General features: G+C 40.3%; 1 protein-coding gene across 3 annotated transcripts in view; it reads right to left on the bottom strand.

The window, feature by feature from the left end:
- Positions 1 to 18,559, bottom strand: part of fez2b (fasciculation and elongation protein zeta 2b) — a 129,962-nt gene that overhangs the window by 59,738 nt on the left and 51,665 nt on the right. For 2 of the 3 annotated variants that reach the window (XM_059985613.1, XM_059985615.1), the window contains exon 2: positions 10,754 to 10,862. In XM_059985613.1, coding sequence (XP_059841596.1) covers positions 10,754 to 10,862 — 109 coding nt within the window. The remainder of the gene's footprint in view (positions 1 to 10,753; positions 10,863 to 18,559) is intronic. The other variant, XM_059985614.1, reaches the window with a different exon arrangement.

Below are 18,559 nucleotides of genomic sequence, written 5' to 3'. Positions count from 1 at the left end.
CTGGTTCATTAATGCCAAGCTTTATATTTCCAATTGTAAACGATAGTTCGGGAAAGGAAAATGGGAGAATGCTCATTAGTACGGAGCTTGAACACAAAAAAATTTTCAGAAAATATCAGAAATGGCTGCATCCTTTGAGGGAAAGATAAATATTTGGAGTTATTCAGATGAAAGTGAGAAATTACTAGCACACAAGAGCCAAAGGAGCAAGCAGCAAGACAAACAGCAATTAAGCTGTAAACTTCTGAATCTAATCAATAAAATCATCAATGCAGTATTCCAGCTTGATAAAATGAGTTGATATCATAGAAGAAATCAAAGATATATTTACATTTCAAAAACAACACTGCAGGTGCTGATAGTCGGAAGCTATAAGTGCATAGACACAAGAGCTGGGTCTGTCATTGATTAAGATCACGACTCATTTATTTCAGAGCTATTTCCTGGCATTTGAGACTGCAGACACTGGAATCATCAACAAATTGCTGGAGGAATTCAGCAGGTCAAGCAGCATCTGTGGAGAAAAAGCATGGTCGATGGTTCAGGTCAAGACGCAGCATCAAGATTCTAGGTAATGTAGGTTGAAGGAGGTGGAGCTTAGAGAAAGAGGATGGTGAGTGATAGATGAAAGAGAAAAGGATTTAAAAAAAGCAGATGGAGCCAAATGGGGAAAGGTAAGCGTGGAGAGATGGTGGGTCAATGGAACAAGAGAATAAAAGACCAGAATGGGAGAGTCCAAATTGAAGGGGAATGTGGCAGATGCAAAAAGTAGTCACAGTGGGGAATGAAGAAGAAACAAATCCTTGCCAAAGAAATAGGCAGAGGCAGAACCCCAAATCACACTATTCACTTGATATCCTTCAGCTTCTTTGAATGAACACAATGACAGAATCTCCACAGACTCCAGGAGAAACACTTCCAAAGTTTTACCTCTGAAAGAATTTTCCCTACTCAGTTCTAAATGACTTATCCCATGTTCTTAATCTGTACCCTCAGGTTTTGGATCTTTCAAGAGGGTGAACCTTGCAAGATGTCAGGCCCTGACGATGTACCTGGTAGGGCTCTGAAAAAACTAACTGGCGGGAGAGTTCAAAGATATCTTCAATCTTTCACTGCTGTAGCCAGAGGTTTCCATCTGCTTCAAATGGGTGACAATAAAAAGTGCCCAAAAACAGTAGGGTGAGCTGCTTCGAGAGGATGGTTATAGCTAGAATCAAATCCTGCCTAAGCAAGACCTGGACCTACTGCAATTTGCTTATCACCACAAGAGGTATACAGCAGATACAAACTCACTGGTTCTCACACTGGCCTTGGATCACCTAGAAAATAGTACTACCCATGTCAGGCTACTGTTTATTGATTACAGCTTGGCATTCAACAAAATCATACCCTCAGTTCTAGTCAAAAAGCTCCAAAACCTCAGCCTCTACACCTCCCTCTGCAACTGGATCATTGACTTCCTCACCGGGAGACCACAGTCTGTGTTGATCACAAATAACATCTCTTCAATGATAATCAACACTGTCACACCTTAAGAATATGCGCCTAGCCACTGCTCTACTCCTTCTACACCATGACTGTGTGACTAACACAGCTCAAATGACATGTATAAATTTGCTGATAACACAGCTTCTGTTGACAGAATTTCAGATAGCGACGAGGAGGCTTACAGGAGTGAGAAACTTCAACTGGTTGAGTGGTTTTACAACAACAATTTTGCACTAGACATCAGTAAGACCAAGGAAGTGATTGTGGACTTAAAGGGGAAGATAGGAAAACACACATCAGTTCTCATCGAGGGATCAAAAGTGGAAAGGGTGAGCAGTTTTGTTCCTGGGAGTTAGATCTCTGAAGATCTATCCTGGTCAACAACAAAGATGGCACAACAGCGGCTATATTTCATTAAGAGTTTGAAGAGACTTGATATGTCAACGTCACTCAGAAATTCTACAGATGTACCATGGTTCTAACTGATTACATCGTCTCGTTGAGAAGAGAACATCGAGGTAGTGATAAAGGAACCTGAAGACACACAAACATTTCAGGAATAGCTTTGTTCCCTACGTCACCAGATTTCTGAATAGCCAGTGAACTCATGAACACTACCTCACTTCTCCCCCTCTCTTTTTGTACAATTTAATATATTATATATATTTCTGATAAGATTGCCAGTCATGGGAGATGTATTCTTTACACTGAATCTCTCACCACTAGTAATTTTATACATTTCCATGAGATTGTTTCGCATACTTCTAAACCCCTCATATGGCAAACCCACCACCCTGGAAACAGTCCAGCAAACTTTTGCTGTACTCCCTCAATGGCAAATTCCCCAATCAGGAAGCAGCTGTGAAGATGAAATGAGGGTTAATAACTTATTTTGAGGACTCTTTTTAGACAAAAAACAAATATGGTTTTTACACTTACTTAGTACTTTTCAAAACTGTCAGGACATACTAAAGCAGGAGTTCCCAACCTTTTTTTTTATATGCCATGAAGCCTTATCATTAACCAAGGGGTCCATGGACCACAAGTTGGGAACCCATGTCTAAAGATTTACAGTCAATTTTTTTTGAAGATTGGGCACTATAATTTGCACAGAGTTAAACTGCGGGCGCTTTTACATTAAAATTAGTTAATTTGCTCAATAAATGTTCCAAGGAGATCAGTTGAGGCATAAATATTAGCCAAGACACTACAGGATCTTTTATGCTCCACCTTTATAGATGAAATGGCAATTTTTTGTACATGCTTCTTTTAAGTGCAACATATTCATTAATTACCATGTGTCCGCCTCTGCAGTGGGAAGATGAAGGCATACTTCATTACCTCTGCAGAACACTCTTGGTCCCTGTGCAATTTAGCTGCTATGTTTCTCCCATCACAACAGTGAATAGAGCTCTAAAGTACTTCACTAACTGGAAGCTGGCTTGGGATATCCTGAATAACATCTGAAAGGTTCTATGTAAGCTTAAGTTTCACTTTCCTGCCAGAATTTTCTTTTATGAATACGAGAGGATAAGCCATTCCTACCACAAACAAGAGAAAATCTGCAGATACAGGATATCCAAGCAATACACACAAAATGCTAGAAGAACTCAGCAGGTCAGGCAGCATCCATGGAAAAGAGTAAACAGGCAACACTTCAGGCTGAGACCATTCATCAGGACTAGGCTTGCTGAGTTCTTCCAAGATTTCGTGTGTGTTGCTACGCCATTCCTACCTAGTCTTATTCAGCTTCTCCACATTTTGGCACATGCTCGTCAGAAGTTCCAAAATGAAACCAAGGTATATTTAATAATTTTGCCGATGTAAGCAGGCAAAAAGATGCAGTACCAATTAGACCTTTGTGGCATCAGTAAACAACTGCTTACTCTGCATCACTGCTTGTCTCCACAAGCATTGAATATCAGACAAAAGCATATCACTTGAGAATCAATGAGTGCACATGCTGTTTCATCCAATTTCATGTTCAGGTCACATTTTTGCTGAGTTGCTTTTTCTGGAACTGAGTAAGTACCAAGCTGTCCATTTTACTGGGCTTCTTCAGCTTCAGAAATTTGCTAGTCTAATAAGCCATTAATATTCAATTGTTTTCTGAAGCCATTTCTTAATCAAACCAACCTTGGTTATTATAAGTAATTTTTTTCTAATGGAATACAACCATAGATTTCTTTCTTCCAAGAATCTATACTTAAATGTGAATCCGATTTCCAAGTAACTGCAATAGCTTTTTTGGCTACTGCCAGTGCAATTTTTATAAATTCTTTCTGATACTTATTTAGTTTGAGTTTCGGTATTATCCCTTCAATATCACCTAGTAAAAATAATATTGGATTATGAGGAAATTGTGTTCCTGTAATTTGTTCCAGTAAAAGTCTTAAATTTGTCCAAAAAGGTTGAATTTTAAATATGAAAAATATGAGATAAATATGAAACATTTTTGAAAATTTGGAGCCCTTATTTACAAAAGACAGGATTAAATATATAGATGCTTTTAAGATGAAACAATTGGTTATTAGGGGAAAGAAATAAATATACATATTAAAATTATTACGAACTCCATGGAGCATGTGGAGACCTTCCAACCACCAGGCATTCTTTCTTTCTTTCTTTCTTTCTTTCTTTCTTTTTTTTTTCTAAGGGGCAGTTAGGGGGGAGGGGTTAAGGGGAGGGGGTATGGGTTATATACATTGTTTTTTCGTACTTTGTAATCATTTAAAAATGCAATAAAAAATTATTAAAAAAAAAAAAAAAAACCAACCTTGGTTGAAAATACTATGTAATATGTGTTTGCATCTATATTTTTTGCAGCTTGAACATCTTTGTTTGTTCTTAAATCTATACAACTATAATGTTTCACACATGTCCATACTACTGGAATAAAGGCATATGATGTTAACTTGAAAAAATATTACATCAATGTCAATCCCTAATTATCTAAATTTTCAGATGAACAGAATTCAACATAAAAGCACCCACAGTTCTACTCTGTGGACAGTGCAATTTTTACCAATTACTTACTGAAAAATACTCTTTTTCTGGGAAATTAAATTCTCGATAGTTGTTTATTTTTCTGGGCTTGATTGGAATATTTTTTAAAGCTATTGATTAATGTTTAGTGCATGATATTACAATTACTTTGTCTATTTGTCCCACAGATCTTCAACTCCCAGCTTTTTTTAAAGTTACTGTTAAATTGGCAAATTAGTTTATTACTGTCATGTGCACCAAGATACAGCAAAGGTCACAAAGAGGGAGAATGAGGTTGGGAATCTACTTTGGACTGCACCCTAGCACAAATACAGGGAGAAGACAGAAGAAAGGTGTTGACAGAGAAAATAAATCAGCCATGAACAAATAGAAGAGCAGAATTGATGGGCCAAAAGGGCTAATTCTGTTCCTATGGTCAGGTTTTCCCACTGATCTCTCCACTTCTCCGCAAGTTAGCACACGTGTTTTCACATTTTTCCAGTTCTGTGGAAGGGTTCTTGATCTCAAGCATTGACTCAGTTTCTATCCCTATGGCCACTGATTGACTTGCTATGCTTCACTATAGTTCTCATTGGGTAGACAGCATCACTGCTGGATGTTTGATTATTTGTAGCAAGTATTATTTGGAGTATCTGGTCCAGATTACCTATGGTGATATCATTATTCCCAGCCAGTAGAAAAGAATGGCTTTATTTGTTACATGTACCGTAGATTCCGGACTACAGAGCGCACCTGATTAAAAGCCCCACGCTCTAATTTTAGAAAGAAAATCAATTTTGTACTTGTACAGGCTGCACCGGATTTTAAGCCGCAGGTGTCCCACGTTGTAATATGAGATATTTACACAGAAAGATATTACACGTGAGGATTTTTTAACTTTTAATTAAATCCGTATGGTGACATAAACAAATACATATTGCAAATGCTTTTTTTCGAACAGTGCCTGTAACACAGCTACTTTTAAATATACATGCGTATCGGTAACACACAAATTACGTTGCATATACTTTTTTACTGAACAGTGCACGAACAACATTCCAATATCTCCTAATGACTGGTAAAAAAATATATATACTGCAGCCTACCAGGAAAAGTTATTGATCGCCTTCTTCATCTTCCTCCTGCGCACTAAAACCATCGAAGTCCTCTTCTTCAGTGTCCGATCTCGCCACTCACTTCAGTCTCTTCGTTGTCGCTCTCACTTGAGCGCACACGGTCCTCTTCATCACGCAGCAGTCCAGCCTTTCGAAACCCGTTGGTGATGGTGGATGTTGTGACACGGCTCCACGCATTTAGGATCCACTGGCAGACTTGAGTTAAAGATGCTCTTCGCATGCGTCCTGTTTTGGTAAAGGATTTCTCGCCGCTCGTCATCCAAGCCTCCCACTCAACGCGCAGCGCCACTTTAAATGCCCGGTTCACGCTGATGTCCAGTGGCTGCAAATACTTCGTGGTGCCCCCAGGAATCACAGCTGGAATTGAGTTTGTACTCTTGATGGCAGCTTTCACTGAACTTTCATTGTCAGCCGCTTAAAAATCACCATCGGTGGAAGCTTTAGTCCGGATGCTGTGCAGCTCAGAACACAAGTAAAATGCGTTCTCTCATGGCCACTTGTTTTCAGTGTGATGGATGAGTCACCTTTTTTATTAACAGTCCGAGTGAGAGGCAGGTCAAACGTCAAAGGTACTTCATCCGTATTTATGATATCATCTGGCCCGATGGAATTCTCCACTATCTTTGTTTGAGTGAATGTGCGGAAGTTAGCAAGTTTTTCCTCATGGTCGGGAGGGAGCTGCTGACACAGAGTCGTGCGTACCCTGACGGACAGGCCTTTTCATCTCATAAATCTAAAACACCATGATGGCCCTCTAAAATCTTCGATTTTCATTTTGGTGGCGATTGCTTTAGCCTTCAGTCTGATCTGCACGGTGGAAACACCGTGGCCGCCTGCTCTCTGTGTGTTAACCCAGTCCTCAAGAAAGTTTTCCAGTTCGGGCCATCTGCTATGATTACCTCTGAAAGCTTTTGTTGTCTTTTTGCATTGACTCAGTTCTTCACGCTGGCGTCTCCACTGTCTCACCATCGATTCATTTATGCCAAGATTATGTGCAGCAGCTCGATTTCCTTCTTCAACCGCCAGATTGATCGCCTTTAACTTAAAAGCTGCATCATATGCTTTTCTTCGAGTGTTTTCCATGTTGATGAGGGTGAGTACAAATGACTGATTTACAATAATTTAATTGTGAAAGTGCGCTTGATTTATCGTACAATTTCATTGGACCTCTGTGAACTACTCATCAATTTTATTGGTCTACTGTTACGAGGCAAAATGTTTTTGGCGGCATGAAAAAAAAACATGCATGAGCCGCACCGTAGTATAGACCGCAGTGTTCAAAGCGTGGGAAAAAAGTAGCAGCTTATAGTCCGGAATTTACGGTACATCAAAAATATACAGTGAACTGCAGCGTTTGGGTCAAAACAAATCAGTACGGATTGTGCTGGGTGCAGCTCACAAGCATCACCCCACTTTGATCACCAATGAAGCATCCCCACAACTTACTAACTCCAGCCATACATTTTTAGAATGTGGGAGTAAACCGGAGCACCTGAAAGAAACCCAGACAGCCATGGGAAGAATGTACAAACTCCTTACAGACAGCGGCCGGAATCAAACCTCGACCAGTGAACACTAGTGCTGTAAAGCAATTACCCAAACACATTACTGTGCTGCCCTATCAAAATGATGAACCAAGTCCTGAAAAATCATTGCTCAGGAAGACTGCTGTTTTTGTCATTGGAGACTCACAAGGTGAATAAGCCAAGATACATGACACAAAGCAATACACACAAAATTCTAGAGGAACTCAGCAGATCAAGCTGCAACTACAGAAAAGAGTAAATAGTCAATGTTTCTGTCCTGATGATGGGTGTCTGCCTGAAATGTTGACTGTACTCTTTTTCCATAGATGCTGCCCTGTCTGCTGAGTTCCTCCAGCATTTTGAATCTATTGCTTTGATTTCCAGCACCTGCAGATTTTCTCTCATTTGTGACTAATACATAGCACAAACACGTCTTTAAGACTACTTGTCTGCTGGATGTCTCTTCACTTGACGTCTGGGGGTTGTTGGAACTATTCTCAACTGTTTTATCATGGTCCACACATTTGTTGACACCATATAATGGTTAATCACAAAAAATCTCAGGAGAAAAAAAAAGGCAAAAGAATTCAAAACATAAAAGCCAAAGTAAAAGGATGAAAAACATACCGCATATACACCTCTTAACAGCTATAGAATAGTTAAGTCTTTCTTTAGTTACTGATTCCCAACTCAATAACACTCAAGTTCATACATCACCTCAAATGTAGAAAGTCCTTAAATGGTTAATCAAAACAAAAAAATTATATTTGAATCACATATTACGGCAGGTGAAACATCAACACAAGGAGTAAATAAGGAGTACCACACGGTAGGCTTATTCAGAAAGTCAGAAGGCATGGGATCCAGGGAAGATTGGCCAGGTGGATTTAGAATTGGCTTGCCTGCAGAAAGCAGAGGGTCGTGATAGAGGGAGTAGATTCGGATTGGAGAGTTGTGACTAGTGGTGTCCCATGAGGATTGGTTCTGGGATCTCAACTTTTTGTGATTTTTATTAACGACCTGGATGTGGGGGTAGAAGGGTGGGTTGGCAAGCTTGCAGAAGACACAAAGGTTGGTGGTGTTGTAGATAGTGTAGAGGATTGTCAAAGATTGCAGAGAGACATTGATAGGATGCAGAAGTGGGCTGAGAAGTGGCAGATGGAGTTCAACCCGGAGAAGTGTGAGGTGGTACACTTTGGAAGAACAAACTCCAAGGCAGAGTATAGAGTAAATAGAGTGGACAGCCAGTGCCTCTTCCCCAGGGCAACACTGCTCAATACAAGAGGACATGGCTTTAAGGTAAGGGGTGGAAAGTTCAAAGGGGATATAACCATATAACAATTACAACACAGAAACAGGCCATCTCAGCCCTTCTAGTCCATGCTGAACGCTTACTCTCACCTGGTCCCACCGACCCACACTCAGCCCATAACCCTCCATTCCTTTCCTGTCCATATACCTATCCAATTTTTTTAAATGACAATACCGAACCTGCCCCTACCACTTCTACTGGAAGCTCATTCCACACAGCTACTACTCTGAGTAAAGAAGTTCCCCCTCATGTTACCCCTAAACTTCTGCCCCTAACTCTCAACTCACGTCCTCTTGTTTGAATCTCCCCTACTCACAATGGAAAAAGCCTATATTATCCACAACACCACCTACCTTAGTGTCATCTGCAAACTTACTAATCCAACTTACCACCGATTCATCAAGATTATTAATGTATATGACTAACAATATTGGACCCAGTACAGATCCCTGAGGCACACCACTGGTCACCGGCCTCCAACCTGACAAACAGTTATCCACCACTACTTTCTGGCATCTCCCATCCAGCCACTGTTGAATCCACTTTACTACTTCAATATTAATACCTAACGATTGAACCTTCCTAACTAACCTTCCGTGTGGAACCTTGTCAAAGGCCTTACTGAAGTCTGTATAGACAACATCCACTGCTTTACCCTCGTCAACCTTCCTCGTAACCTCTTCAAAAAGTTCAATAAGATTTGTCAAACATGACCTTCCACGCACATACTACAGGAAGGTTTTTTTACTCAGAGAATGGTTGGTGCGTGGAATGCACTGCCTGAGTCAGTGGTGGAGGCAGATATACTGGTGAAATTTAAGAGACTACTAGACAGGTATATGGAGGAATTTAAGGTGGGGGGATTATATGGGAGGCAGGGTTTAAAGGTCGGCACAACATTGTGGGCCTAAGAGCCTGTACTGTGCTGTATTGTTCTATGTTCTATGTTCAAAAGTAAATGAGGAAAGATAGAGGCCCAAGAAGAGTTAATAATTCCAACAAATTTAGACACACACAAAATGCTGGTGGAACACAGCAGGCCAGGTAGCATCTACAGGGAGAAGCGCTGTTGACGTTTCCGGCTGAGACCCTTTATCAGGAGGAAGGGTCTCAGCCTGAAACGTTGACAGCGCTTCTCCCTATAGATGCTGCCTGACCTGCTGCGTTCCACCAGCATTTTGTGTGTGTTGTTTGAACTTCCAGCATGTGCAGATTTCCTCGTGTTTGAAATTTAGACACAGTCAACAAACATGCAGCAATTAAAACTAGAATTGATTAAGTCATTGGAACCGGAGAGCAGAAATCTGAGAGTTGTATGGCCAGAGAGGATTCTGGGGTTATGGAGGTGTGAGAAGGTAAAATTGAGATGATGCTCGACAGCAGCCAAGGTGGGTTATAAAGTATAAAGGTTGATGGACACATGCAGCTTGGTGGGAATCAGGATATGGGCAGCAATGTTTTGAGAAGTTAAAATTTTATGAAACTTAGAGTATAGGAGGCCAGCCAGCACAGTGTTGGAATGCTGAGTCTCAGAGATAACGCTCAGAAACAAATGAGCTGAAGCTGGATGCACATCAATAACATTGTGCGTGAGAATAGGTGGGCTTTCTGTAGTGTATTTTTCCTGTAGTGACAGAGTTTAAGATTAGAGGGCTCAGTCTCAGAATAGAGGGATGTTCATTTAGTAATGAGGAGGAATTTAATTAGCCAGAGAGCAGAGTATCTATGAAATACATTGCTACAGACGGCTGTGGAAGCCAAGTCACTGGATATACTTAAAGCAAAGTTGATAGGTTCTTGATTAGTCAGGGTGCCAAAGGCTACAAGGAGAAGACAGGAGAATGGGGTTCAGATGGTTAATAAATCAGGTATGATGGAATGGCGGAACAGACTCAATGGGCTAAGTGGCCTAATTTGCCATCCATGTTTTATGGTTTAAAAATATTGTCAAAGTACAACCAGATGCCATCAGTGTCAACCTGGACAATAAATGCACACTATGTTTTTAAATGTTATGAAGATACAGGTGAATAGGTAGGAGCCAACATTAGCTCATCTGATGTGGACAGGAAGTGAAGCTATAATAACATTCATTAACACTGATTGGATAGATATGAATCGAATCCCACCCAGAGGAAGAACTGTGAAATGGCAGTGAGGGATTACCAATGGTATTAAAACTGCAAACTGATTAAGCAAAAGGGGAAGATGGAATAATCAAAATAAACCAGGGGCGGATTCTGTAAATTATCAACCAAAAACTGCAAACATGTTCATGCTGAGATTCAAAATGACAAAACACTCACCACCTTTTCTGACAGATTCAGTGTTGGCAGGTGCAAAGCACGGGTATGGGATGTCTTCCAGTCCACGGCCATTACATTACCATAGTTATCAGTCAATGCATTCCAAATCCTAGAAAGAAAACAGGTGCATGAATGGAACATCAATGAAGAACGATACGGATGCAATCTGCCAGAAATTCAACTTTGTTTTAAATGCCTTTTAACTTGTAATTCAATGCAACAATGTTTCCAAAAATCTTACGATATAAACATACGCTTTAAATGACTTTTCATAATTCTCCAATTTGGAATTTTGATAAAATAGGTTTAAGAATAAACAATTTTGGAATTTAGATAAAATTTAGATAAAATAGGTTTAAGAATAAACAATTTTAAGAATAAACAATTTTGGAATTTAGATAAAATAGGTTTAAGAATAAACAAAAAAGAAACCAGGTAATCTGTACAGCTCAAAAAGACCAGAGAGATTCTGTCTGAAGGACAATTTACAATTCATTAAGGAACAGTAATCTGATAAACCCAGCCAAGGATAACAGATCTAAAACTATGTACTCTGAAGCCTTGTGGCTCAAATCCACAAAAACAATGAAAAAGGGTCAACAGGTCAATAAAAGCTAGACTGCACAGATGGGCACTCAGGTGTTGATGACCCATTCCAGTGTACACTGAGGAGAAACCGAACACTTGCACTGTTGTCAAATATGAAATCATTTTCAAAGTTCAACGTTTGAGTCATAGAACACTACAACACAAAAATCGGGCCTTCTGCCCATCTAGTCTGTGCCAAACCTTTCATCTGCCTAGTCCCATCAACCTGCACATTTACCTATCCAAACCTCTTAAATGTTGAAGTCCACCCTGTATACACCAGTTGTGCTGATAGCTTGTCCCACATTCCCAACACCCTTAAATGAAGAAGTTCCCCTTCACATTCCCCTTAAACATGTAATACCTTGGTTAAGGTTTCTACTGCTATTCTATAGGTATTTCATTTTAGTAGTTTTCTGCAAAACAAGTGTCCTGCTGGTAGAATGTTTTGGTTTCAGCTAGAGATAAGACATCGTGTTGTTCAACTTATGAATGTTGTGTCAACCAATCAGGATGGTGGGATTGGAAGAAAATTCCAGAAACAGTGGGGCACAGATTTTTGTGACTGTCTGTCATCCAGTTTGGGGTCTTTTGGCTGGAGCTACAGAGCGGGAAAGGAAGGAAGGATGCTGCACAATGCTGTTGAAAGGAGAGTCTCTGTTGCTTTGTGCAGATGAATGGCTCCAAGCAGGAAGGGCCAATACTCCTGAGAGAGAAACTGTTTGAAATGGACCTCCAGGGAAGCTTGAAATGTGGCGTGTGCTTTCACGCTGACTGTGGGTTCAGCATACGAGTAAAAGTCAACTCCAGTAGGAACTCCAACAGCACAACAGACAGGTTTAACTGTAATGGACCCTCATTTTATTTTCTTTCCTATTAACTATTTGATAAAGCTAAAATTTGTACATATACTTTTGTTATAATTTTATGCAGTGTATTATCTATTATTTCTTGCCGACCAACAATTGAGTAGGGCAGCATTTACGCAGCATTTGCTCAAATCAAGATTTTTTTTTAATAGGAACAAGCCGATGTTCCTGTTTGGTTGAACCCCAAATCACACCGACTCTAGATATTCATTATTTATGAAAGGTAGCTTCTCACCACTGAGTCACAAGGCTGTTAGCAGAACTAGCTAATGAACTAAGTTTGTATATGAGCCAAGTGAAGAAGAATATGAGGCTTGGGTGAAGCAGACACCTCAGTGGCAGTTTTCAGATAATATGAAGAAACAGAAAACTGTGTTCAGAGCTGCTTTTCAGAAGATGCACGTCATCCTCCTAAGCAGGATGACGAACAGAAACAAAGAACTAAGCAGTACACCCAGACCAAACCTGTCATGTTACATCCTGGAGAAGTATCTAGACTGATAGGATTCCCCAAATTTGCCGGAATGCCCAACACCTCAACCAGCCAAGTGGATGCTCCTGATAATCAGGAAGAGGAGTGACACTTAGCTACTGGAGTGCTGGTGAGATCTGTACTGTACAAATCTTCCACAGTCCACGCAAACAGGTTGACAGTGATTGTCAGGAACACCTCAGGAAGAGAAGTTACCCTCAGACATGGGATGCTGATTGCCCCTCTTTTTCTTTTGATGGTAGTGGCTAGTTTTCCACAGGCACTAGACGAGAAACAGTCTCCTGAATCAAGGAAGTTGACCTTGAAGTCATTCAACTTTGGTGACTGATACCCGAGGAATGGAAAAGGAGATTAACTGAGAAGATGTTGGAAAGCAGAGATGTCTTTTCTACTGATGAGTCTGATGTTGGTTGCTCCAAGAGTACTTGCCACACTATTAGAGTCACTTTAAGGCTTCACACTTAACAAGCACACGCTTGCCAGAAAACAACATATCCCAATCCACACTTGCGAGATCCCTTCTGATGCCATCAAAATTGGCCATTTTCCAATTCAGAATCTCAACCAGAAGATCCTTTTCCGTAATTGCTTTGAAACTAATGGCATTATTCCTACTGCTGTCTGTAAGGAATTTGAATGTCCTCCTTGCGACCGCGTGGACTTCTTCACCGTGCTCTCATTTCCTCCCCCAGTCCACCGGTTGGTAGGTTAATTGGTCATCGTAAATTATCCCAGGATTAGGCTACGTTGCATGAGGATTGCTGGGTAATGGGACTCGAAGGGTCTATTCCACGCTGCAGCTTAATAAATAAAATAAATGATTATGAAGTGCAAAATGCTTCCCTCCACAAACTTCTGTCACCCACTCAGTCTCAATCCCTAATATAAAACCTAGTATCTCATTCTCTCTAGTTGGGACTTCTAAGGAAACTTTCCTGAACAAAATTAAACTCTTTCCCATCCAACCCTTTTACAGTATGTGGAAAGTTAAAATCACCTAGATGGATAGATAGACACTTTATTGATCTTAAAGGAAATTACAGTGTCACTGTAGCATTATAAGTGCACAGATATACAAATATTAGAAGGTAAGTAAGAAATAAAAATAAGCTACCACAAACAGTCTAGCAGGAGGGGGTTATCACCTCCCTGCTATAGGTTGACTCATTATTGAGCCTAATGGCCGAGGGTAAGAATGACCTCATATAGCGTTTTGGAGCAGCTCACGTTGTCTTAATCTATTACTAAAAGTGTTCCTCTGTTTGACCAAGGTGGCATGCAGAGGGTGAGAAACATTGTCCAGAATTGCCAGGATTTACTATCACAACAGTCTGATCTCTCTACAAATTTGTTCCTCTAAATCCCTGTTGGGGGTCTGTCATACAGCCCCATTAAAGTGGTCATACCTTCCAGTCCCACCCATTATGCCTCAGTAGACAAGTTTTCCAGTCTATCCTGATGGAGCACTGCCGCGACATTTTCCGACCAGTAACGCCAACCCTCCTCTTTTAATCCTTCCAGCTCTGTCGCCTCTAAAACAACGGAACCCTGGAATATTGACCTACCAGTCCGGCCCCTCCTGCAACTAAGTCTCAATAATGGCTGTAATGTCATAATTCCATAAATTCTTCCATGCCTTAAACTCATTCACGTTTTCTTGAATTGAAATATATGCAGCTCAGAACATTAATCACCATGATCAAATTTTCAATTCCTGACTTTGTAAGTAGGCTAACAACATCTTTCTCCACAACCATTCTACCATCTGTTCTGGATCCCACCCCTCTTTCAACTCTAGTTTAATGCCTGCCCCCACCCCCGTGCAACACGGTGGGGGTGCTTGATGGATGCTGCTTTCCTGCGACAGCACTCCATGTAGAGGTAGTCAATGTTAAGTTTTCATCTGTTCTATCAACAACACTGTTCACTGACTTTGAGCAGCTCCTTGACTAACAGTTTAAATCTCAAATTATGCAAGTGGAGTGTACCAAGATCTAGAGACAGGGATGGAAGACAGCAACTAGAGGCACAGCTAATTTCAGGGTCCAGGCAGGCAAGATGAAGGACAGATAAAAATGCAGCTGGGAATAGAGAAGGTGGGAATTTAAGGGCCGAAAATTAATGGGTCTGTGCAAGAATATCTGAGGGCATGACTGAGGGAGGAGGCAGAAAAATGAGTGAATATGTTCAGGGACAGGGAGGACTGAATCTAAAGTGGTGGGTGAGAGGAATAAAAAGAGCGAGGGCAATGGGCAAGGGCACCTGTGCCAAAGGCCAATCAAGAACTTTTGAAATGTAACTATTTTAAAGCAGTCGATTTGAGCTCAGCAAGATCCCACAAACAGCATGGGTGAAATGATTAGATAATCTGCTTTAAAAAATAATACTGTACTTTCAAGTGAGCAATGATACAACCAATAACACAATATGATCATACTTACTGGCATATTTTACATAGAGATACATGCATTTATTTTGATTTCCTATTCAGAGCATTCTTTTAGTACCATACTTAATGACATTACACAAGCCACAATCTAATGGACTGCAGAATTAAACAAATGCTCTCATTTGGAGACTATCACTGAGCCAAAATTCACCCCATCTTTAACTGGTCATTAGTCTTCCCCACTGCCACCTGCTCTCCCCAGGAAATTGACCAAAGATAATAAGAAAGAAAAGACTGGATGTGAAAGGCCATTGATTGAATAGACTGAGACCTGCAGGTAATCTGTGGCTTCAATGAATGAGGGACTTGCTGGTAAAACTTTAAAACAATAGTAAGGGATGAATGAATAAAGCAAAGGCTGGAAAAAAAGCCAAGTGCTTGTAAGCAGTCCCTAAGGCAATAGGTGCTTGATATATCCAGAAAATGACAGGTTAACATGAATGAATGAATTAATTGCTTCAATTGGAAATGCACTCATGGGACTTTCACTACATTGAAGATACTTACACTCAAAAAGAACCATTTATATACTGCCTTCTTCACCAAGATTAACAAAACCTTAAGGACATGCTGTGGAACTTCGATGATTAGCAGTTTCCTAGCAATTTTCAACATAGAACATACAAAATTAAGTGGTTGCACAAAGGATAGCTGAACAATTGGCTGCAACTGGTAGCAAGAACTCATGATTCATCTGCATGACTAGTTAAATTTTTATCAATATATAGCTTAAAGCTGTCCAACCAAATGGTGTTAAGGGTACTTAAATTGCTTGATTTTGCAATGGGTATTTAAATTTGCAATTTGCTTAGAACATAAATATGTTCAACAAAGCAACTGGTCTTTTGGCCTAGTTTTATTGATTTGCCTAACAATCCAAACTAATCCTATCTGCCTGCACATGATCTATATACTTCCATTCCATGGCAGTTCATGTGCCTTTCTAAATCAGTCTTAAATGTCGAATAAACTCTTCTCCGGCTACCAGTCAGGTTCAGTACTGATTTTAACTAATGTTTCAATGACAAATTCTACCATCTTCACGGAATATGCTCATGCATGTCCAGTCCCATGGTATATATACCCCCATCGTTCGTCCTTCCTGATAGGTTAGTCCTCAACCAATCAGGTTTCCACTCTCCCATGTTGTTTACAATTGAATTCCATTTCTCACTTGGAGCAAAACCTTCATCTTTGTTAAAATTCTCCTCTTCTAGTTTTATTTCAATGGCTTCCTTCCTTTATCAGGCAGTCCCAAAAAATATTGGCAGCTGGTGAAGGAAGGAAGCTACTGAAATAAAACAATGTTTTGTGCCATCGAAGTCAATGCTATGGCCATTGCGAATGCTGGCACCATTTTTTCCACATAACCCAAACCAATACACTTCCTGTGCACCTTGATGCCGGTTTCCACCGTCCGCTCCATCTGGCTGATATAGGCCACTCAGCATTTACAGGGAATCCTATGAACAGCAGATCTGACATCAAAACGTCAGCTAAAATCAATACCTGTATCTGGCTGGTAGCCCAAGAAGAGCTTATTTGCCATATACACCAGAAAGCACAAGATTCTTTTTCGTGTCTTAAATGGCATTATTCTATCTGCTTCCATTACTAACCCCGGCAATATGAAACAAAACTTTTCTCAAATACCTCCTTCAAGCTCTCTCTCCCATCTTAAAGCTATGCCCTCGAGTATTTGACATATTCAGGCTGGAGACACTATCTACCCTATCTATATCTCTCATACATACTTCTATCAGGTCTCCCCTCAGCCTCCGACACTCCAAAGAATCAATCCAAATTTGTTCCCCCTTCAAATTACTACTCTAATCAAGGCAGCATTCTGGTGAAACTCTTCTGCACCCTCTCCAAAGCCTCCATATCCTCGCAATGTGGTGACCAACAAGGAACATTGTACTGCAAATGTGGTCTATCCAAGGCTGGATACAACAGTATTATTTCTTGACTTCTATACTGAACACCCCAACTGATAAGAGCAAGCATATTGTATGCTGTTTTTAAACCACTCTATGCACTTGACATTGTACTTTCAGGAAGCTATTAACTTGCACCCTAAGATTCAACATACTTTAACTTAGTATAATACACATACAAAATGCTCGAGGAACTAAGCAGGTCAGAAAGTAACCAAAGAAAGGAATAAACAGTTGACATCTCAGGCTGAGACCCTCCATTAGGACCGGAAAGAAAGGAGGAAGAAGCCAGAATAAAGAGGTGAGCTGAGGGGAAGGAGTACAAGTTGGCACGCGATAGATGAAACAAGGTGAGGGGGAAGATGGGTGGGTGGAGGAGGAGGGTGAATTAAGAAGCTGATAGTTGACAGGGGTAAGAGGTGAGTGTTTGGATCAGAGTTAATTTTTAATGATGATGTTTGAATTGAATGTTCTTGTGTTCTTCATTTCATTGGTCCAGGGTTTGTACCAAAGCTTTGATGGGCTCTGCAAAGTAAAATACAAACCTGGTGGAAATTTTATTGATAAATAAGTGTCCTTGATAGAATAACATACATTATTTTGCTTACTTCATATGAGTATAAATAATTGAAGACAGTTGTTCGCTGTTGGACTTTGTGTATTTTGTTGGTTTGTATCAAAAGTATCAAAGACTGCATGATTTCAGGGCTAAGAGGGAAAACAATCAGCCATGGTGAAATGGTGGAGCAGACTCAATGGGCCAAATGGCCTAATTCTGCTCCTGTATCTTAAAGTAAAGGGCTGAAGTAAAAGGAATCTGATAGCAGAGGAGACTGAACCACAGGAGAAAGGGAAGTGTTTAATTTAGTTAGCTTATATCCCTAGAATGAAAGGCCATTGACCAATTTTTCATCAGGTATAAATTCATGATAAAAGTAAAACCTTGCCTGGCTGTTTGTGTTTCATGGGAAGTATAGATCTAAACAGCATTTTCCCTTCAGATATTTATGTACATTCATTCTGGTCGGGCCTACTGGATAGCAATTGTGAGTACTTAACCTGTAAAGGTTATTTTGGGAATGACTAAAATGAACAATTATAAGTGGAAGCATGAGTTACCCATTTCTTTAGCCTGCAATTTGAGTTAATTAGCACTTAGCATGATTCAAATGTGCCTGAATGGAATAAGTAAAACCATCTCCACCGACAGCAACATAGGAACTGTCACCACAAAACGGCATCGGCTGCTGGGTGCAATGTTGCTTAAAAATTCTACTCAGAAGAGTCAGCTAAGGAACTCAGTCAGACAGCATTGGGAAATGAATGAGTTTAGCACACTAACTGCATGCACAATCAGCAGGCTTGAAAAAAGCTTGTAGGTGATGGTTAGGGGATAAAAGAATCTGCTTCAGATTTTGCAGTCTCTTAACAAGCTGAAATCCATGCCCATCAAGTTAAAATAACTGTCCA

The sequence above is a fragment of the Hypanus sabinus genome, chromosome 12, assembly GCF_030144855.1.
Source record: "Hypanus sabinus isolate sHypSab1 chromosome 12, sHypSab1.hap1, whole genome shotgun sequence".
Taxonomy (NCBI): Eukaryota; Metazoa; Chordata; class Chondrichthyes; order Myliobatiformes; family Dasyatidae; genus Hypanus; species Hypanus sabinus.
Note: the sequence above shows the minus strand (reverse complement) of the source record. Positions and strands in the feature narration are given on the sequence as shown.